The 23011-nt window shown below is 35.0% G+C and overlaps 3 protein-coding genes across 5 annotated transcripts; 1 reads left to right on the forward strand and 2 right to left on the reverse strand.

Annotated features, from left to right (window-relative positions):
- Window positions 1-57: 57 nt before the first annotated feature.
- LOC142538446 (uncharacterized) lies at window positions 58-3454 on the reverse strand. 3 transcript variants are annotated; one of them, XM_075643779.1, is made up of 6 exons: window positions 3198-3454; window positions 2087-2132; window positions 1039-1148; window positions 796-871; window positions 580-641; window positions 58-244 (listed from the first exon to the last, which is right to left on the reverse strand). In XM_075643779.1, the coding sequence occupies exons 1-5, from the start codon at window positions 3312-3314 to the stop codon at window positions 625-627; spliced, it is 366 nt and encodes a 121-aa protein (XP_075499894.1). In that variant the 5' UTR covers window positions 3315-3454; the 3' UTR covers window positions 58-244; window positions 580-624. The 3 variants fall into 3 exon arrangements, with proteins under 3 accessions (XP_075499894.1, XP_075499880.1, XP_075499886.1); XM_075643765.1 differs by having other exon boundaries at window positions 2063-2132; window positions 3198-3451; XM_075643771.1 differs by lacking the exon at window positions 58-244 and having other exon boundaries at window positions 579-641; window positions 2063-2132; window positions 3198-3452.
- A 4858-nt stretch (window positions 3455-8312) lies between these two features.
- Window positions 8313-11397, reverse strand: LOC142517383 (cucumisin-like). The gene is given in 8 exon segments (XM_075619915.1): window positions 8313-8950; window positions 9303-9516; window positions 9593-9684; window positions 9687-9703; window positions 9834-10105; window positions 10211-10724; window positions 10926-11169; window positions 11274-11397. Coding segments are annotated over 8 exon segments (1959 nt in total). The 5' UTR covers window positions 11347-11397; the 3' UTR covers window positions 8313-8417.
- Window positions 11398-19206: 7809 nt separating this feature from the next.
- On the forward strand, window positions 19207-22719 carry LOC142556825 (uncharacterized). Its single transcript, XM_075668327.1, has 4 exons — window positions 19207-19874; window positions 20206-20332; window positions 20735-21187; window positions 21232-22719. Exons 1-4 carry the CDS (start codon window positions 19207-19209, stop codon window positions 22717-22719), a joined length of 2736 nt encoding a protein of 911 aa, XP_075524442.1.
- Window positions 22720-23011: the final 292 nt, after the last annotated feature.

Genomic DNA, 23011 nt, shown 5'->3' on the forward strand with positions numbered 1-23011 from the left:
TAAGCTCATTATAAACTCATTTTAAATATTTAATTTTTAAAATATGGGACAAGGATATTACAAAATTCGTCAATATTTTCTTGATTAAATATACTTCATATATGTTACATTGTAATTTGTAGCAAAATTTATTAGTAAAAACCATGGGGAAAAAAAAGAACATTACATTGAAGCTTTACAATCATTTTCCTGATACTTGAGGTAAGTTAAAATTCCAATCTTCATCATCACCTTCCCTCTGTTCCTGCAAAATTTCGAATAATATTGTAAATTTCATTTAAATGGTGATAATTACATAAAACTTAATTTTTTTTAAAGGAGGAACAATGGTTTTAGGGGGTAAAAGCGCGTCTTGCAGTAGTTATTTTGTACGAATTTTTTTCGAGAAGTCTTGGTCTAGTTCTCTTCTCATGTATCGATGCACGTGTCGCGTGGTTGTTTAAAGATAACGGTTTTAGGCTGTTAAATTTGATTTTTTAAATAAAAATATTACACATAAAAATTCAAAAAATAAAATAAAATCATCCCGTTCTATCGTCTTATCTGCTGGTCCTGCAAGAAACTTTTTTGTTGAATTACCTGCTATTATAACGTAGAACCGTGGCCAAAACCCAAAGAGAAGGCTTAATAATATAGTGATCCTGAAAATATACCCAGTATTGAACTTAATTTAGTACGTCTCTTACCGCAAAATAATAATAATAATGGTGACAATGATAATAAAAAAATAAATAAAAATTTATTTAAAAATTAAATAAATATGGAAGTTTTTAATATGGATTATTTTCATATTACCCTTCCACCAGTTTCCTCTGGAGGCACAGTTAGAATTGCTTTCATTTGGATCAGCATCTCCTCCATCTTTCTTTATCTGATCAATTATGTACATGGAAGATAATTAAAAATATGATATTTTATATTATTTTTATGCATATTTATTAATGCGAATTCGGTGATAATGACGATGATGATGATCAATCGATGTCGAAACGATAAAATAAAAATAAAAATCTAGAATCAAACTTGGGGAGGACTAACATTAGGATTCGTTGAAGGATAAAGTTCTTGAGCACCGTAATAGATGGATGAGTTGTAGTAGCAAGGCTCCACTGTGTTATTCAAATTATTGCCTTTTGAAATTTTGGAATCTGTTCATGAAACAAAGGCAACACGACAAAGTTAAATTACTCCTATCATCGATAAATATAGTCATTTGTAACGCTTATTAAAAGATTAAATGATTAAAATTGTCAAATATCAAAAGATGTAGGATTAAGAGTCCTCTGTGCATAATTGAGGAATAGTTATTGTTAGATCAATTTTTCATAATTTATTTTGTTGTTGATAACGAACAAAGTTATTACTGCGAAAATTACGGGTATCGACCTGCCCGGTCAGGTCGTGGGGGTTTGGGGGCACCTTTCGCAAGGGGTAAGACAACTATTTGGAAACAACATATTGTTTCATGACACGTTTTCATGAAAGGATGCATTGTTTAATGAAGAGTCGCGTCTGTTCCGAATCAATGTTTCATCTCTATATATATGGCATCATTAGTTCAAGAAAAACATTCGAATTCTAATTTGATTTAGTCACCTACAAATTCAGAATAATTTCATTGTATCCTGAAAGAAATTTTAATTTTCACATCCATGTGGCTAAAGAGAGGGAGAAAATATTTCTTAAAATGAAGCGTTACAAACGTGCTTTCAATTCATTCACACTATCCAAATTTCGAAATAATCTCTCACCAATTATCATGGTACTGACTCGTAATGATATAATTTGTTTGTTGTCACATCAACAATTTCAATAAAAAAAATATTAGGATTGTCAAAAATTGAAATACCGTATTAAAATTCACTTTTAAAAATATAGAAGACTTTGATTATTTAGTTTTTGTGGGATATTTGTCGAATTTACGAAAAGATTATTAGATTCAACGAAGACAAGATCTATTTACACTAGCATATAAGTATTTTAATAAACATGACAATCCTCCACGGAAAACAAAGAATGAAATATTTAATGCATATATTATTCTTATAAAAATCAGACAAACCCGTGGTTGAATTCTTGGAGTTACCACGAGCAAGTGAAGGAGTGGATGTCGATGTGTCTTTGCTGGAGATCTGAAATTCAAACATTAAAGTGAAAATAAATTAAACATTTATATATTTATAGTTTATTTTATATTAAAATTTCAAATTTAAAACAATATCTTATATTCGAGACTCGATTGTGACAAATTTATCCCCAACTCAAAAATATATAATGAAAAGATCTTCGAAGTCATTTTTACTATAACTTTAATAAAAGTCACGAAGGCGATTCAAAAAAAATCCTAATATATTTCAACTCTTGATTAAAAGATAAAGTGTTATAGTGACAAGAAATCAAAATATTCTGTTCTAAAAAAGATCAAAAGATTCCGATAAACACAAACCTTCGAGATACGTAACGTCTAGTTCATCGGTTTTATTACCTTTAGGAAAAAAAAAGTCATAAGAAATTTATTACTTTTATATAATTAAGGAATAGTAGGTCTTTTTGGAGACGGTCTATCTTTTTTCCGTGAGACAGATCGAGCTTAAAATCTGTGAAACGGGTCAATCATACCCATATTTATAATAATAAGTAATACTTTTCGTATAAAAAGCAGTATTTATTCATTGATGATCCAAATAAGATATATGTCTCACAAAATTGATTCGTGAGATCATCTCACAAAAAAAAAATTAAATTAATGAAATACTTGTTTCCCATGTCTCATTTTTTAATTTCAAAATCCTATTATATTTTAGTTTTTGAAGTTGTTATATTTCATTGAACAATAGATTGTCAGAATAATTAATGAACAAAATCCTTTCTATGAACATTTATGCATGACCTTGTTTAACTTTATATATGCATGTAAGAATATCAAAGTATTAGGTAGTGGATCGGAGAGATAAATGTATATTATCTAATTTTAATCTAAAATATTTAAAAGAGTACTTATTATAAAACACGTACCATAAATATTAAAAATAATTAAAAAAAACCATCGTGCTTGTATATTATTCTAATTAATTACAAAAAACATATTTCTAAATTTCTAAATTTTTATTTAATAAAAAAAAAATTCTTACGAGCGTAGATGTGTGTGTAAAAAAAAATGGCGACGAATTAAATGAAGATGAATGTAATTAGCATACAGTGGGTTGTGGAGCAAAGATTGATCCCAAGAGAGGAGATGTCGAAGACTCTTTTGGACCAAACAAGTCCATTGTAAAAGACGAAGATGAGCTCCCCGAATGCTTTGATTTCTCCATAATAATATATATCGGTATTATTTTATTTTTATTAATTATAAAATAGTAAATTTTTATGAATAATAATAATAATAATATATAATAATATAATAATAATAAGATGAAGATTTAGGGGAAGGAAGGAAGGAAGTAGATAGATTTATGTTGTAGAGATATGAAGAAAACGAAATAGTGGCATGTATTTATAGGCATGCATGCACCTTTTAACGAAGATATGATATGGTCTAGGGGATGAGAATGTCTCCATTTCAAAATAAACATCACAAGAATTCTTGAATGGTGATAATATAATTTAAATTTTTTGGGGAAATTCATATTTTTATCATGTAACTTATACATTTTTTTTAGTTAGGTTATCTGTCAATTCATATTATTAAACTATTAATTTCTATTTTTTTTTTTCAATTTTAGTACTTTTTTGTCGGGATGCTAAAAATGTAAAATGGATAAATGCGAAAAAATGTAAATCACAAAAAATTATGTGAGTCGATCTCCTATTTAGATCACTCATGAAAAATATTATGTGAGCCGATCTCCTATTTAGATCACTCATGAAAAAATATTATTTTTTTATGCCAAAAATATTATTTATTATTGTAAATATGAATAGGGTTGACTCGTCTCATAAATAAAGATTTGTGAGCTTGTCTCACAAGAGACCTACCAAATATAAATGAGTTGACCAATAACATGATCAAAAATGAAAAACCATATATATATATATATACACACATATATCTATATGTATGAATGAATCTTGTTCACAACTTGCATGAGGAACCCAATCAAGTCTGTGAGATCTCATTTCAAATGTTCAATGTTAAATGAACCAAACTTATTTCATTCAATTTCGTCACACGTTAAGTTCATATCCTTTTTTAAATTCCAAGCGAAAAAGCCATGCCATCCTCGCGCGTATCTTTGACATAATAATAAATAAACCAAATATACTCCGGAATTGAAATTTACTCGCTCTGCTCAAGGAATTTGGGAAAATTAGGATTTTTGTCACGAATGTTTTTGTTTTCATAATTTCGGTCTTATATATCATCAAAATTGAGTTTTATTTATGTATCTGACAAGTTTTGACATTTATAGTCATTTTTCATCAATGTTGTTGTGATACTACACACGTGATCGTCATGTCGACGCCATATATATCCGTCTCAGGTAAAAAAACGAGAACTTATTCGGAGCAAAATTGTAATTTTCACAACCAATTTTTTTTATAAAATAATTATATTCTTGCATTCTATAAAAATGTCTCATTTAATTTTTTATTCCCTTCACTATTGAAGTATTAGCTCCACTCCTAATTTGACCTATGACAGCATATGCATGAACATGATTCTGAGAACCTTATCCGATTATCTATCCAGTGTTATCTTCTTGGTGGGTCTCTCCCACGTGCCCCCAACTCCCAAGCATGTTTAGAGATGCATCAAAGAATGTGAATTCAAGTCAAATTAGTAAATAAATATATATATATATTCATATCATTTAATCCGAGAGTTTGTATCATCATGATTGATGGATGTAACTAACTTTGATTTATGTGAATGATTACGTGGTTTCTTTTAAAAAAAAAAAACCATTCATTATATTGAAAAAAAAAGCATTCATACCTTTGAAAAAAAAATTTACAATTTGAGGTCTGCATGTTTGTCTTTTCGTAATTTTGGTCTTCTATGTTTTAAAACCAGGTTTTAATTGTATAAATTCTTATTTTTAACAAATTTAGTCATTTTTAATCGGAAGTGAATATATAGCTCTGTACACGCCCGTGTCAGGTCAACACCACAACGGACAAGGACCAAAATTGTAAAAAAGAAAGACAAAAGATAACTAACTTAAGAATGGAACTATAACATAGATGATTAAAATTATAATTTCAAAAAGATAAATATACGAGAATAAAATTGTAATTTTTTTCCTATATTATTTTTCTGTAAATAAAATTTGTAGATTTGTAATGCCGAAAAGGATAAATGTCTTAAGATTTTCTTACATATGCCATGACATATGTATGCTTATTCTCATACATTTAGCATATCTTCAGGTCAGACATGTAGATAGTTGACTATTATCGTAGCCAAATCGATATCCTTAATATGAATATATACATACACACATATATATATATGTATGTATGTATATATATATATATATATTTACACATATATATAAATTTTTGAAACATCGAATTTTGCCTCTTCCGATCTTCTGATATCGTCCGGTTGTCAAAATTCTGGGATCCGTTTCTATCTCAAATGTTCCATTACTTTCCTTAAAGATATATACCAAAACATGCATAAAGTTTTTTTCTTCCCAAGATATTTTGATTCTTGGGAATATATTTATTTTGACGAATCTGCAGGAAAATATTTGATTTGAGAATTAACACAAAGTGGTGAGTTAAACATGCAAACATCAAGTCTAAACTTCCGTTGTTTTTTCTGACCCTTCAGATTTTCTCGGGGCAGCTGGAGAGTTCTATAACTCTCTGTGGGAGCCATGTTGTCCAACTATCAAACACAATGGAAATGGTCAAAAAGAAAAAAAGAAAAAAGGAAAATTCTCAAATTCAATTTTGCGAATTCGTCTTTTTTTTTTTTCCAGGTTTTTTATCTTGTATGCTGATGCATGCGATCTCAGCGAATTGAATGAGCAGGGTCCGGACAATCCATCGGATCTTATAAGAGTTTTCGTTTTAGGAAAATGATTAAGGAGATATATCTTGTAACTTTAACCTGCAAACAAAGAAATGAACTCGTGAATGGGCGTCGGAGTGGTGTTCGTCGTTGCCACTCTGATGCTTAAGTGAGCAGGTGATGGATGAAAGATAAAATGACTATGTATATGTGTGAATATACGTGAATGCTCAAAAGTCCAGAATCCTTCAAATGAAATACATACCTGCTATTTATAGGAAGGAAATACTACGATTACCTTGTTATCAATGTCCACCTGCTAATTAGGGTAAGGTGGCTGCCCATACCCTACCTTTGATAAATTCTCTGACACGCCAAACCCTTATAGTTCTGATAGTATTGATTGTCAAACATAAGGTAGCCCAACTGCTACACTCGAGTGAAATGCTATTTTCGAGGTAACCCTGGTAGAAAGCCTCCCGGAAACTTGTATGAAAGTCCGGGTTTCTGATAAACCAAGAAGAAGATGTCACGGGTAAGAAGATGTCTCGGACATTCACCTGTCCGGCTTCTGACGTACCCTTCCTGAAGATTTACCGTGATTTGGATTATCCATATAATATCTTGAGTCATTCATGACCCGAACTCTAATAGAGGTATCATCATATGCCATCAAAGTTTTTTGGTAGGCATTGAGGAAAACGACTAAAAGTATAAACTAACCCAACTTATTGTATAAATATCAAAATTTAACAATTTATTGGGAGTGGCTAAATTTTTTTTCATCACGGTAATTAGTTTAATATGTTGGGATATTAATTAATTCAAGTTCAGTGTTAACTATTAGCAACTTATATACACGTAATGCATGTCTGTCAGCCACTAGTATCTATTCTCTTACCAGTGGATCGTGGCACAAGTATGGGGTAGGTGTGATTTTCAAAAATAAAAATAAAAATAAAGAACGAAATAGTTTTTAAAAAAATAAAATAAAATGAAAGTTATTAATTTTTAAAAATTAAAATGGTGTTTGTGAAAATAAAAATGTGAAATATGGAGTTGGATTATTAAAAAAAATTTTTGGAATTACAAAAAAACTTCTTCACTAACATATCAAAGTTAGTTATTCGGATTTAACTTTAATAGATAACTATCAGATTGTGACACATGCCATGCATGTGTTCCATAGAAAAATTAGATAACAAATTTTTTTTAATGAAAGTTATTACTTGTTGAAATTGAAATGATATGAAAGAAAATAAAATTTAAAGAAAAAAATGTGTTATATATAGTTGGATAGTTAGAGCGTGTTTTGAGAATTATAAAAAAAGTTTTACCACTATGCCAAATTTACTTAGTATAAAATGAGGTTTAACATTAATAAATAGTATAAATATATATATTTATTATACTATAGACTGAGAAATGACCCCTTAAAGTGTTACTAGTGCACTGGTATACTCGTGATATTTTTATACAATATTTTTTATCATTATTTTTATTTACAATGAAATAAGAATATTATCATAATTAACGAGAGAATAAACTCTAATTTGAATTGATTAAAAAAACAATCGGAAAAAATTAAATAGACCATGACACCAGACTTTTGACTTTATTATGTTTAGACTTAATAATAGTAATAGATAGATTATGGCAGCTTTGGTGCATTACCAAATTTTATTCTCTAGTGTGGATCCTAGCCCGGCAAACGAGACCTAAAAATTTAATTTAGATTTTTGTTGATTCTATAATTCTTCGATAATAACAAGTGCACTTATTAAAACAACCAAAAGAAATATTAAAATCGTGGAAATATATTTTTTTATCTTATTAATTTTTTCTATTTTGGATTCTGGTTCACTAATTATTCAAAGTTTGGTTTGGTTGGAATAAATTAGAATTTATCTTGTTTTTATTCATATTTATTAAATTACTGAGGTCACATCAAAAAATTTAGATATAATGCCAGAAAATTGCTAACAAAATATCAGAAAATGTCGATATATCCAGCACTAAGTTTGGACCAAAGTAGCCAGAAAATTATATGATTTGCAAAAGACTTGTGACAAAAACTTGTGTGAGACGGTCCCACGGGTCGTATTTTGTGAGACAGATATTTATTTGAGTCATCAATGAAAAATTATTACTTTTTAGGCTAAAAGTATTACATTTTATTGTGAATATCGGAAGAGTTGACCCGTCTCGCAGATAAAGATTCGTGATACCGTCTTACAATAGACCTACTCGTGACTTATAATTGTTTAGATATAGAAAGCAATATTAATATTGTTGTTTGAGTGACAGTTTTCCGTTATACATATTTCTTGAATACGTAGCTCTTTTCTCGGTCACATTTCATTAAGATTCAGAAATTACAACACATTCAACTGATCAGCTGATTTATTGAATTGATCGTAAAGATCGGGAAAGAAAGCTATATATATTGGAATTAAATTGAAGAATCTGAAGCCGGTACGACAATGGGGCTCCTGACATGGTAAATCCCATCGGACCACACCAAAGAACCCGACTGCACTGCGTCCCCTATAGTCGCTGTAACCTTGACAACAAAAGTCTTTTTCTCTCCAATAGACTTGAACTCGAGAGTGCTAGGATTGACGGTGATACGGACTCCGGATGGTGCCAACACGATTGCTTTGTAAGTCGATGTAGCAGAACCTACGTTTGTGACTGTCCGGTAAAAGGTTCCGCTGGCCGAGGTGCCAGATGTGGCGAAGGTGGTGAAGGATGGATAGTTCAGGTCGTAAACAGTCGCGTTTTTGGCTGAGGAGCAAGTGATGTCTTCTCCGGTGATGAGTTTCAAGTTCTTGCTGCTGTAGCCTTGGCCGCAGAGGAAACTTATGTAGTCTGATTCTGCCAGGTCGTATATTAGGCCGGGGGTTTTGGCCTTAAGGGGATTGATCTGGCCTGATCCATATGCGAATTCCGCATCGATGTTTGTTTTCACACTCATTGGAGTAGCTGGTGATGGAAATAATAATGTTTAATCAGCTTGTGTTTATGACTAAGTAATTCACTCAATGCATGCATGATTGATATATATATATATATATTTGTATGTTAACCCAAAAATACATAATCCTACTTGTAGAACGACGTGTTTTTGTTAAAAAAGGTGGAGTGATGCCAATGTTTTTCTGAAAAAACATTGAACATGTATATTAGTGCCAATAATCGATCCTCACAGAAGGCATGACAATAAGTATAAGACGACATATTTTTAGTTAAATAGAGGTATTTTTTTTATGATTGAAGTTTGACCGTGGTTACTTTCTAAAATTCTATCACAGATATTTAAAAAGAAATTAATTACCCGTAGTCATTAAAGCAGACTTGACGGCGGAGGGAGACCATGTCGGGTTGAAGGATTTAACATAAGCAGCAGCTCCAGAAGCATGAGGGCAAGACATAGATGTCCCAGATATAATGTTATATGGTACAACTCTACTATCTTCTGGTGATCCTGTCACAGTTGTGGCTTCAGACCATGCTGCTAGAATGTCTACCCCCGGAGCACTAAGATCAGGCTGCAAATATGAAAATATTAGGGTTTCAATCACGAAACAGGGTCGGTTAAATCTTGAAATAAGATTAAATATTTACTTTCATGACACCCTTTGTGATGGGATTTGGTCCTCTGGATGAGAAAGACACCACAAATGGAGCTGATGTCTCGTTTACTGCGGCACTTTTAATATGGTTGCTGTTGGTTTACTGCATTATCAAATTTTGCAAGCAAATTATTTATTGAAACATGGTGTGTAAAGTTTGTTGCTTCCTATATAAATGTGTGTGTGAAATACTTCTCAAAGACTGTAACCATTGTAGTCTTGCGAAACGATACCTGGTGGTATTGAAATATTTAAAAACTTCAGCACCGTCGCTTGATCCCAAGTATGAAGCTGATAGGGGAAAAGAGAAGGCGTAATCCTTGAAGCCATTGTCCTGCATTATGGTTCCCGTAGCGTTTGCCCCTGCTGCTGGCTCGGAATCATTTAAAAAGTCGCAAAGGACAATAGTTCCTTTCACCGCTTTGGGATCCAGGGAATCACAACCTCTACCATAGGTTAATGGGTATGAACTGCCCTCGAGGTCAAATGTGTTTACACTCACTCCCTTTAGTGGTATATGCATAAATAAGTGACGTTAGATGTTAAAAAGTGACTAATATTTTATCAGTATGGCAAAGTTTTAAATATTGCATAGCAAAAATCGACTTACCTCATAAGTTTTACCATTACCCAACTGAACCTTAGTCAAGAATTTCCTGTCTATGACATTTGCAGCAACTGAAAGTGACCAAGGTGAAAAGTTAACAATGGATTCAGGGCCTGGCCCAGAATTTCCCGCAGAATTTGATGTGAGCACTCCGTTTTTCATTGCATGATATGCCCCGATAGCGATGGGATCTTCGAAGTAATCAGAAGGAAAGAACCCTCCAACAGAAAGTGAGATTATGTCAACTCCATCAGCAATTGCGTCGTCGAATGCTGCAAGAATATCAGCATCCGAACAACCATCAGACCAGCATATTTTGTAGACTGCGAGGCGAGCAGAAGGCGCGGCACCTCGTACAGTTCCTGATCCAAGGCCATACAGGCTCGCGCCAGCTACCGATTCCCCGGCTGCTGTGGAAGCTGTGTGTGTTCCGTGCCCTTCGGTGTCTCTCGGGGAGGGAATATCTGGTGGACTAATTGCTCCTTCACTGTGGTAATACTTTGCTCCAATGATTTTGCTGTCAAACATCAGGTTTATACACATTATGCGAATTATTTTTTAAAACATGAATTTCTCATCGCCGGTTGAAGAAATGAAATTAATTTTTTATTTTTCTCACGAATAGGAAATCACTAACACCCAATGAATGCACACAATTCTTGATTTTGTATATTGACTATTAGTAACAAATAAAGGGTTTAAATACGAGCTTATTTACTTGTTGCAAGTGAAGTTAGAGGACGAATGGCAACTTCCCTTCCATTTGCTCGGTGGTGGACCAAGCCCTTTATCATCGAAACTAGCTGACTCCGGCCAAATTCCGGTGTCAAGCATTCCAACGATGATATCACTCTCCTTGCCCGATCTCGGAGATTTCTCAGGGAACCCCACGAAATCCCATGATCTCGTGGTGTGAAGTTGTTTTTTCGTGCTAGGGAACACGGAGACGACCCCATCCAAGCCTGAATAACCAAAGATATTAATTAAAACATACGCTTTTCTTTTAACATAAAGTTCGATTATTTTTTTAGAAAATAAAAAATGAAACCAGTCGAAGCTCGCTTACTGGCTATTTTGTTCTTCTCTTCCTCAGTCAGCGTTGCAACAAAGCCATTGAAGCTTCTTTTGTAGCTGTGCATCCAAGATTCCAATGCCGGCCTTTTGCAAAATCCAACCAAATTAATAATTACTAAATCATGTAGATTAAAAATCGAAATAATTAATTTCAATACATTGAAACCTCAAGTTTATAGAAACTCTTTTAATCAGTACTTTAATTATGTTGTAAATCTTAGTCTTTTTCTTTTAAGGAATTGCCGATGTGGCACCGAGTACGTTAAAAATGATTAGCATAACGTCAACAATTTATATTGTGTCACATCAGTGTTCTAGCAAAAAAAATGACTAAAATTAACATAGAAGCAATCTTATCAGGGTAAGAAGATTGAATTTCGACTAGTTAGAAAACCAAAATCACAATTAGATCAAGTTATATTATTGATTTGATATTTTCCCTTTTAATAAAATCATAACCATTAGATAAATTCATTGTTTCATAATTTTTTTAACAAATAAACTATGGTGATTACTTTGAATGAAAATTACTACTTAACCCATCAAAATATAAAAATATAAACCATAATTTAATTTTTTAGAGGGCTACGCAAACAACCTTCCCAGAATGGTTTGTAACATGCTCAAGTGCTGCGCCGCTGCCGAGAATTCACCTTTTGGACGATCACCCATGTACACGATGTACACCTATATATGACAAAAATATTATTTATATATTCATAATAAACATTTCATTTTAAAATCGATAATTTCAATTTTCGTTTTTTTTTTGGCAAATAATTCGGATTTTGCACCAAATCCTATTTGACCACAATTTCTTTCATCGCCCACAAAAAAAAAATGGATTCATATGTATATCCTAATCCAAGTGAAATTTCACTTGCACTACATGTGATTCGTTCATAAGGGGACATAGTTTCCCTAGAAATATATGCATGAAAAAACAACAAAATTTAAACGATGATGCGCGACCGATCTGCGCATCACCCGGTATCCTGTTGCACCGAGTTATCTACTCCTGTGCAACTGGACTTATTGGATCGAGTGATCCCATATCAACTCATAGGGGTTCAATTCCCTCCAATCCAACAGTCGTGGACCATAGTGAGAAAGACAAAATACCAAGTTAACAAGGGAGTAAAAAAATAGTCAGATCAAACTAAAATTGTTGTATGTTTCATAGGATAGGAAAAGGGATGAATATGACTCGAAAATGAAATATTATTTTCGAAAAATTTCTTCCGTGAAAAGAAACAAAAAGGGGGACCGATATTTGCCTTTTGCTCGCCATCAGACTTAGCAGCACTGCAGCCAATCAGTAGCACAGAATAGAAGAAGAGAGTGATCAAAAGAGGCCATGCTAGAGGAGTTTGAGTTGCCATTCTTGAAGAATGATTCGTGGGAATTAAGGTTGTGATTGCATGTAATAATTGTGATACGTAGATGAATATATATATATATATATATATATATATACATTTCTGTGGTCTTTATTATTTTACTTTGCTTTGAGTTTCTCAATTTACTGCTATTGTTTAAACCGCCAACAAATGCAACACTCCAAAGCCGGCATCTACAAAGTAACAATATTGTTCATTTAGAGCTGGATGATAAAATTTTATATATTACACAATTTCAACATTTCTGGAGAAGGTAACAGAGTGCCAAAGTCTAGTAAGTTGTTATCTCTTCTTTGCCCATTTACAAGGGCACTAATTAAAGGTACATATCATCTTTAAAAATGCCTAGACATTTAGTATACACTAGTACATCGACGCATGCGTTGCGTGCTTGTACAATGTTTTTTTCTAATTCAGTTAATTTATATTTAAATGAAGATCAAAATGTTGTTTTAAAAAATAGTGAGGGACTACACTGCCATTTTGAAATATGAATTAAAAAAATAGAAATAAGAAAGTAAAAATAAAAAGATCCATGTAGGAATATAACTTACAACTTATTACTTAGAGAATAAAGACTTTGTCCACAGCTATATTAACTCACATCAAAATTTAGGCACTTTATTAGAGAGAGTGTGTGTGTATATATAATTATTAAAACAGATCATGACACCAAAATTTAGTTATTCTAAGTATCTCAAACTTAATAATATAGTATAGAGGATCAACAATTTTATCCACCACTAGACGCGGTAAAAATTCCAATCTTCATCAACTATCACGATAATATCAAGCATTTGAGAATATTCATATTTCTATAATCTATGCATCCATATGATTCTAGTTAATCCTCATGTGTTAAGCAAGAATAGTCAAATTTGTAAATTTGATCATGTATATATTTACGGGTCTCTTGCGATTCTGTTGTTAAATTTCATTGGTATGTCAAAATTTGGTCGCTTGCTTGTTTGTTTTTTCAAAAAAATAATAAAAATAAGCATGACAGTCATGGCCGGACCTTAGGGGGGAGGCCCAAGATGCCTTCGCCTCATACCCACAACGTCTAACGGATCCCCAAAAATTAATAAGTTATACACATTGATTTTAATTTTTTTTTAAAAAAAATAATTTTTAAGTTCTAGCTAATTCAATTATTATCTACTAAATTCGACGGTCCGAAAAATTTTTTTGGGCCCCTTCGAATCATAAACTATATAAAAAACGATTATCATGCGACATAGTTGAGACCCATTGAATTTTTAGTTTTTTGTCTTGATTTTTCATTCGTAATATTTTGAATTTCATTTTTATTGGTGAATATTGATATGAAACATTCGGAGAAGTCGTTAAAAATGTGTGAAAATGTTTCTAGAAAGTTATTTCAATTTCTTGTTAAGTGATAGAGCTTAATTACAACTTTGTTTTAGTCTGCATATGACATTAACAACTCCATCTATCAATTATTTGAGAAGTTGTCTATGAAATTGTCACTTCAAGATTTTTTTTTAAAAAAAATAGAGTATGATTCATTAGGTTTTTTTTTATGCTCTACTCAAATAGAACTTTTGTAAAATAAATTTATATGGTATTTTTTGCATTCAAATGACACAGTTTACAATATTTAAGTTATTTTTTATTTTAAATGTTTTTGTCTTTAAAAAAATTGATAAAATAAATATCATATTTTATCGCTTAAAATGATCCATTTTTTTTCAAATTCGTCTTGGGCGCAAGAAAAATCAGGTAGCCCTGATGGCTGTGATGTGGCAGTGTAAGCCTGGTGCTGATGTTATACACATGACAATAATATATGCACTGACGCATCAGCACTTTTTTAGAAAGATGAATAAAACTAACAAAATTTGATATATACATGACTAAAATTTAAATTTGACAATGTAAAAGACAAAACATAAAAACTCTTGTGAGATCGTCTCAAATGTAAATTTTGTAAGACGAATCTCTAACCTGACACAATTCATAAAAATGTATTATATTTTATGCTAAAAGTATTGCTTTTCATTTTAAATATAGAACGGGTTGACATGTCTTACGAAAATAGATTTGTGAGACTGTCAAATGAGAGACATACTCAGGACATTAGAAACGCAAAGAAGTACACATATGAGGATAAAAATTTATATCCGTTGTGGTTATAGTTTTATTTTTGTTCTATAAAAGTTATTTATTGTTAAAAATATAAAAGAGATGTCAATTTACATATAATAACTACAGCTTTTAAAAGTATATAAACTACGGTCTCTCCTTTACCATTTATTTTACTCATTATTGCTGTCCAAACAACGAAATGTAAAAGTTGATTAGTATGTATGCCTCAAATTTAATTAAATAACAATAATAAGAAACATAGGGGAGAATTTTAAAAAACGAAACATATTATGAGTCCATTTGTCATAATTTCCATATATAGTATAAAAACATCTTATAAATATCAGTCTTTTTGCCTATTTATAAAATTTTCCATTCGATCTCCCACTCCCTTTATTCTTTCATCTTCATTTCTTATTTATTAATATGAAAATTTGTTACATATATTTAAGTACTCAAATATTAATATCATATTTGAAATATTTGGTACTTATGTATCATATATTAGTACTATATTTTCAATATTTTGTACTGATTTTTATCTAAAAAACAAATGTCATTAGTATAAATATTTGTAATACATGTTTGGATACTCAAAAATCATATATTAGTATCAGATTTGAAGCTGTTGTGCCTAATATTTCAGAAGCCCAAAATTCGGCCCAAATGAAATTGCAGTTGGCCCAATGAATCAACGTGATATCAGTTGCTGCCAGTGCCCGACGTGGAAGAACGTGGAGTGATGGGGGAAGGGAAAACTGCTGTGCGGAATGTAACAAAAGCAAAAAGAATAATCAGAAAGGGACCGACAAAAAAATCAACACAAAAATCTACAGCAAAAACTCTGCAGAATTCCTTGTCAATTTTATGCAAAATTTCTCTTATTTGCTCCGTTGTTTATTGTCATTTCCAGCAAGCATTCTATAGATTTTAGCAATGTCCATCCAAGTCTAATGTGAAAGCTTTGTTCGAATTTATAACGGCATAATAAATATTGATGTTGCTTATGAATTCCTCCTTTAATTTCATTATATTTCTCATTTCACGTTCTTATTTTTGGAGTCATTTCGAGGGAATTAGAACAAACGGTCGAATCGAGATTCGCAACGCTTGGTAAACGAAGTCAGATTAATTCACATTCGGCACGAACACGTGCCTGACACGCCCGCAAATTTTCGCGACAAACAAGTTGGCACGCCCAGTGGGACACAATGCCTCCAAAGCGTACTGAGAAGAGTGAAGGAATTCCTCCATCAATGGGGAAATGTCATCGCTCACAAGAAGAGTTTCAGGAAACTGATGCAGATGGAAGAACGGTGGAAAGGTTAGTACACAAGTTCGAGGAAGAGAATATGAAGGAAGGAATTGATGTTTCTGAAGGTGGTGGGCCTTCGCTGAACTTTATGTTGGCCATGGAGAAAAATATCTGCAGTGGTCTCAGAGAAATGACCCAAACTTTCTCTACTGTCATGATGGAATTTGTGGCAGAAGTGAAGGAATGGAGGAAGTCTGCAAAGAGAGAGGCTGTTACGCCAGAAAATGTTAAACTTCAAGAAACTGACGTTAAATTGCTGAAAGATCAAGGCCAAGGATCAGGGATTTCTCAAGCAGGTGAAAATCGCCGCTTGGGGGAAGCACGAGTTCCTGAATCTGCCAAGGAAGGGAGATACACTCCTCCGCACAAAAGGGATGAGGAGTTGGGGTTGAAATTTCAAAACTGCAGCAACAGTAAACAAATGGCTGGTAACGTGTTCTCTGTGACGTCTCCTAACTTACATCCAGGGATGTATGTTGATGGGGGAATGCGTGGATATTCAGCGCCAGGTTCGGGACATAACACTCGGGGGGCAATCTATCCTCCTCACCATTTGAGACAAACTCCAGCGTTGGATTTTGAGATGGTACGTGATGCGATTCAAGAGTTGTATGGCCCAGGAGTGAGGCCAATCAACCGACCAGAATTCCATAAACCGTATCCTGATATTGTGGATCATGAAAACCCTTACCCAAGAGGATACCGCATTCCAGACTTCACGTTATACTTCGGGGAAGACGGTCAATCCAGCGTGGAACATGTGGCCAGGTTTATAATTCAGTGTGGGGAATTGGCAAATTTGGAGAACTTTTCTAATTACAAGTTACGTTTGTTCCCCAATTCCCTGACCAGTACTGCTTTCACATGGTATGCAACATTACCTCGAAATTCTATTATGACTTGGCACGATATGGAACGTCAATTCCATACACAATTCTTCCGGACAGTACCTGAGATTAGTATAGCGGAACTGTCAAGGGTGGTCCAAAACCCGGGGGAATCTGCCGATGATTTCATTTGTAAGTTCAAGAAGGTGAGGAGCAGATGCCGAGTTTTCCTCCCTGAATCAGAATACGTGAAGATGGCACAGCGAGGACTCGATTTTGAACTTAGAAAGAAGTTCCAAGGGATGGAATTCCGTGATTTTTATGAACTTGCTGCCAATGTATCAGAGTATGAGGAATTGTTACGAGAGGAGAGTCATAAAAGAAAGTCTACAGTGGGCTCTTATTTTCAGGAAGTGGAGGAAGTTGCATTGTAAGAAGTAGCAAACTCCGGATCACGGATTGTCCCTTTCTTGAAACGCAAAAGTGAAGAACTTTCCAAGAAAAACATTTCTCCAGTGCAAACACCCTATACTTTTGATGCATCAAAGACGGAGGAAATTTTCGATCACTTGGTGAAGGAAAAGTTTATAACATTCCCCTCAGACCACAAGCTGCCCACTAGGGAGGAATTGAAAGGAAGGGATTACTGTAAGTATCACAACTCCTTCAACCATAATACTAATACTTGTTGGGCTTTCAAGAATGTCTTGCAGGAAAGAATCAACAAGGGTATCCTGAAATTCCCCGAGAAAAAGGAAGCAATGATAGTGGATGAAGATCATTTTCCCCCGATATCCAATGTGAACATGAGCAGTACTGATTTGCGCTTCTTGATCAATGAGAGGAGAAGGAGTGGAAACAGGGACATGTCCATTAGGCCAGGAATTACTATAAAGAAGTGTTGGGTGCCTCGAAAAATGATGTTTGAGGTTAGGGAGAAGAAAACAGAAACTTTTCATGGAAAAAATCGCTATTACAGTGGGGAGGATCTGCATTATACTGGAAGGAATATGAGGTATGATAGGGAATCCATGGCCAAAAGGCCGGAGAACCAGTACCTCAGAAGGAGCCCATATTCTTGGTCGAGGAATAACGAGAGAAGAAGTGGCCAGCAGTCATGTCATAAGATAACACAGAGGCCATCTCTTCTGAGCACCGATAAAAAAAATGAGAGGAATTCCCGCTTTGTTGTTCCTCCCAGAGAAATCCCTGATGGTGTATGGAGGCGAGTAGAACATCCAAAATTCCCAAAGCCTCTTTCTAGAACCCAAAAACGACGTTTGTTGAGAGAAAAAGCTGCTGAACGTAGGTCTGGGGTAGAGGAGTCATTTAAAGAGAAGAAAAAATTTGGGAGGAAGGCTACTGAAGATAATGAGGAGGAAGATGATGATCTCTTATCGGAGGAAGACAGTGAACCAGTCAAGAGGGCTACTTTCAAAGTAGGGCAGATTTTGGTTTCATTTGAGTGTGCCACTGACTCGTTAATGTTTCCAGAGGAATTCAAACGCAAAAGGATGTGTGAATCCGAGGTGTTCGCTGGAAATCAAAATGGTACACAACCTGTTCAGACTGATATTTTCAATGAAAGCGTCGGTGTTTTTGTCGATGAAGAGAAAAGAGTATTGATGAAGCGACCCACAAATGAAATGACTCAGCATATCAAGACACTCTATATTGTAGCGCATGTGAATGGAAAACCGTTGTCTAGAGTGTTAATAGATAATGGGTCTGCTGTGAATATTTTTCCGTACAGAATTCTTCAGAAATTGGGGAAGAAGGTGGAGGATTTGATTCCCACCGAAGTTTCCGTGGCGGCTTTTACTGGGGAGTCTACAAAAACTTTGGGAGTATTGCCAGCAAACATCACTGTAGGGTCCCGATCTTCGTTGTCAGCTTTTTTCGTGGTAAATTCCAGTGCAAGTTTCCACGCTTTGTTAGGAAGGGATTGGATTCACACCAATCATTGTGTGCCATCATCCATGCACCAGTTGCTGTTGATGTGGAAAGGAGATAAGGTGGAAGTGGTACAGGCTGATTCACAGCCGTATCAGTCAAACTCCAACGCAGTAGAAGCTAGATATTATGATGGAGCCTTCGGACCTATCAGAATTCGTGATTACAAGGTGAATGGGCAGCAAGGAGCAGTCTACATGGACACCAAGAAAATAAAGAAAGCAGTTGAAATAATTCTCAAACCCACTGCCATGGTCTCTCATAGACCCATGGTTCGACCTGTTATCGAGGGGGTCGATGATTAAGTTCACTAAAGAAGAAATGGAAGTGGCTGCAACTTCCGAATGGAAAGCCACATTGCAGCAGCTGGTGAGTGAAGTACAATCTCATGAATTATGGGACATTGACGGAACTGAAGTAATATTTGAAGATGAATTTGATAACGGTGAGGAAATAGAGTTACAGCTGGAAGATTTAGTCTTAGCTCCGGCACAGATGGAAGATCGACAGCCGGAGACTCAGGACCCTTTGAAAGAGGTGAATCTGGGGACTGTGGAATGCCCTAAACCCACGTACATCAGTGACTTATTGGAGGAAGAGATGAAAGGGGAAATAGTGAAACTTCTCATGGAATTCAAAGATTGTTTCGCATGGGAATATGAAGATATGCCGGGTTTAGATCGTAAATTGGTGGAACATCGACTACCAATTAAAGATGGTTTCAAACCATACCAACAGCCGGCTAGAAGGATGTCCAAGGCGATTGAAGCAAGAGTAAAAGAAGAAATTGAAAAACTACTCAAAGCAAAATTCATTCGTCCAGTAAGATACACGGAATGGCTGGCAAATATAGTCCTTGTCATGAAAAAGAATGGGAAGCTTCGAGTTTGCATAGATTTCAGAGATTTAAATTGTGCCACCCCGAAAGACGTTTATGTCATGCCAGTAGCTGATATGTTAATCGATGCAGTAGCAAACAACGAGTTGATGTCATTTATGGACGGTTTTTCAGGATAAAACCAAATAAAAATAGCCGAGGAGGATGTATCTAAGACAGCCTTTAGATGCCCCGGAGCGATCGGCACGTTCGAATGGCTTGTTATGCCATTTGGATTAAAAAACGCGGGGGCAACTTACCAAAGGGCCATGAATACCATTTTCCATGACATGATCGGTCAGTGCTTAGAGGTATACATTGATGACATTGTTGTAAAATCTAAAAAAGCAGCAGATCACCTTGGCCATCTTAAGAAAAGTTTTATAAGGATGATGCAGCACAACTTGAAGTTGAATCCTTTGAAATGTACTTTCGGTGTACAGGCTGGGAATTTCCTTGGATTTTTGGTTCACCAGCAGGGGGGTAGAGGTGGACAAAAATAAGGCTAAAGCCATTATGGCAGCGATGCCACCGAAGGATAAGAAGGAGCTACAAAGATTCCTCGGTCAGGTAAATTATTTAAGAAGATTTATTTCAAACCTGGCAGGTAAAACTCGTGAATTTTCTCTACTATTAAAGTTGAAAGACTCGGAGGAATTTAAATGGGAAAAATGTCACTAGGAAGCCTTTGATAAAATAAAAGAATATTTGTCTAAACCTCCTGTTTTGATGCCCCCAAAACATGGTTTTCCCCTCAAATTGTATATATCGGCCGCTCAGGATTCTATTGGGTGTCTTTTGGCACAAAATAACCAAGAGAATTATGAGCAAGCCATTTATTATCTGAGTCGATCATTAATAGAGGTGGAGGTTAGATATTCAGTCATAGAAAAGCTGTGTTTGGCGTTGTATTATTCATGTACTAAATTGAGGCATTATCTGATTCATTCAAGAGTTTATGTGATTTCGCAGACAGATCTAGTCAAGTACATGCTTCACAGGCCTGTTTTGACTGGGAGAATTGACAAATGGTCACTGGCATTGGCCGAATTCACTTTGATCTATTGCCCACAAAAATCGGTGAAAGGCCAAGCCGTTGCTGATTTCCTAGCAGACCATCCTATGATTGATGTGACAGGGAATGTGCCAGGAGATATACCAGTTTTCTGTATTAATCAGCCTTGGATTTTGAAGTTTGATGGTTCCAGCACGGAGAGGGCATCAGGGGTTGGAGTCGTGATAACATCCCCAACAGGAGTCAAGACGGCTTTGTCATTCAATCTGGACTTTTCATGCACCAATAATCAGGCTGAATATGAAACACTAGTGATTGGTTTGGAAATTTTACGAGATTTGGGAGCTAGAGATGTGCTGATTATTGGGGATTCCCAGTTAGTCTCAAGCAAATGTCAGGGGAATATAAATGTTCGAGTTTGGCGTTGGCCCCTTACTTTACTGCTCTTTCACAGCTCCTTGATGATTTTGAGGATGTGACATTCCAACATGTGCCAAGGCAAGACAATTGGGAAGCTGATGAATTGGCTCAAATTGCTTCTAGTTTAAAGATGTCGTCCGAGCTCACCCACAAACTCTTGTTGATACAAAAAAGAAATCACCCTTCTATCCATCAGCGAGGAATACAAGTGGATACCTTTGACATTGATGTTGACCTCGCTGGGGATTGGAGAGATGAAATAAAAAATGCATTGAGGAATCCTGAGCAGAGGTTGCCTCATGGTTTGAAGATGAGAATTCTGCATTATGTCTTGATGGGAGATGAACTGTACAGGAAAGGATACGATGGTTTATTGTTGCGGTGTTTGGATTTCCCAGAGTCCATGAGAGTTATGCAGCAAGTACATGAAGGAATATGTGGGGCACACCAGTCAGGAATCAAGATGAGATGGCTAATCCGCAGACATGGCCACTACTGGCCATCGATGTTAAAAGACTGTATAAGATATTCGAGGGGTTGTCAACAATGTCAAAAACACGGAAATATTCAGAGGATACCAGCCGATGAAATGCACGCTGTCATAAAGCCGTGGCCATTTCAGGGGTGGGCCATGGATTTGATAGGTAAAATTTATCCTCCCTCGTCTAAAGGACACTCCTTTATAATTGTGGCAACCGATTTCTTCACCAAGTGGGTTGAGGCTCTCCCCATGAAAAAGGTAGAGCAGAAAGATGTTGTTCTGTTTGTAAAAGAACATATTATTCACAGATTTGGAATCCCGCAATCGATCACTACCGACCAGGGAACTATGTTCGTAGGGTCAAAAATGAAGGAATTTGCCGAAGATTACGGAATCCAGTTAATTAATTCTTCACCTCATTATCCCCAGTCCAACGGTCAAGCTGAAGCTTCAAACCAAGTATTGATCAAGATGTTGAAAAGGATGATGGAAGACAATCCCCGAGATTGGCACCGACTGCTATCAGAGACTTTATGGGCTTATCGGACCTCAAAGAGAAGTGCTACTGGTACAAGCCCTTTCACCTTGACTTATGGGCATGACGCAGTATTGCCTATGGAAGTGGTAATCCCTTCTTTGAGAGTGATGAGGCAGAATGATTTGGAACCAGAGATTTACACGGAAGCTATGATTATGGAACTTGAGGATTTGGATGAGCTGAGAATGCAGACATATAATGCTTTGATGCTTCAGAAATCCAAGGTGGCCAGAAGTTACAATAAGCGTGTGAATAAGAAAATATTTGAAGAAGGAGACGTGGTTTGGAAAGTGATTTTACCCCTCGGGACCAATGACAGGGAGTTCGGCAAATGGTCACCCAACTGGGAAGGGCCATTCAAAGTTCATCGAATATTAGATGGAAATGCATATTGGTTGGCAAGTCTTAATGGGGAGCCACATAGAAGGTGCATTAATGGCAAATATTTGAAGCATTATTACCCCAGTAGTTGGGTAGGGGTGTCAGAAACAAAGGGTTCATGAAGCTGGATGAGAAGGAGTTGGTACAAAGTAGGCTAGATGGCCACTTTGTTTGAATCCATTGTATTAACTTGTAAAAAGTTATTGTGAATATGCAAGGAATAGGCTTTAAGCCATTCCTTGGCAAACTTATTTGTAAAGAGTGATGGAGCATTTGTAAATAAATAAAAATACTGGCTCGTGGAGTTCGCGGTAGTTAATTTGGGTAGAGTGCTCGTTTTGTTAGTTGGCCAAATCGGTAACAAAACGAAGTTCATTTAAGTGCATGTCTTGAAACTTCGGTGAGTTTTATTCA

This window comes from Primulina tabacum, chromosome 1 (genome assembly GCF_025594145.1).
Source record: "Primulina tabacum isolate GXHZ01 chromosome 1, ASM2559414v2, whole genome shotgun sequence".
In the NCBI taxonomy this organism is placed as follows: Eukaryota; Viridiplantae; Streptophyta; class Magnoliopsida; order Lamiales; family Gesneriaceae; genus Primulina; species Primulina tabacum.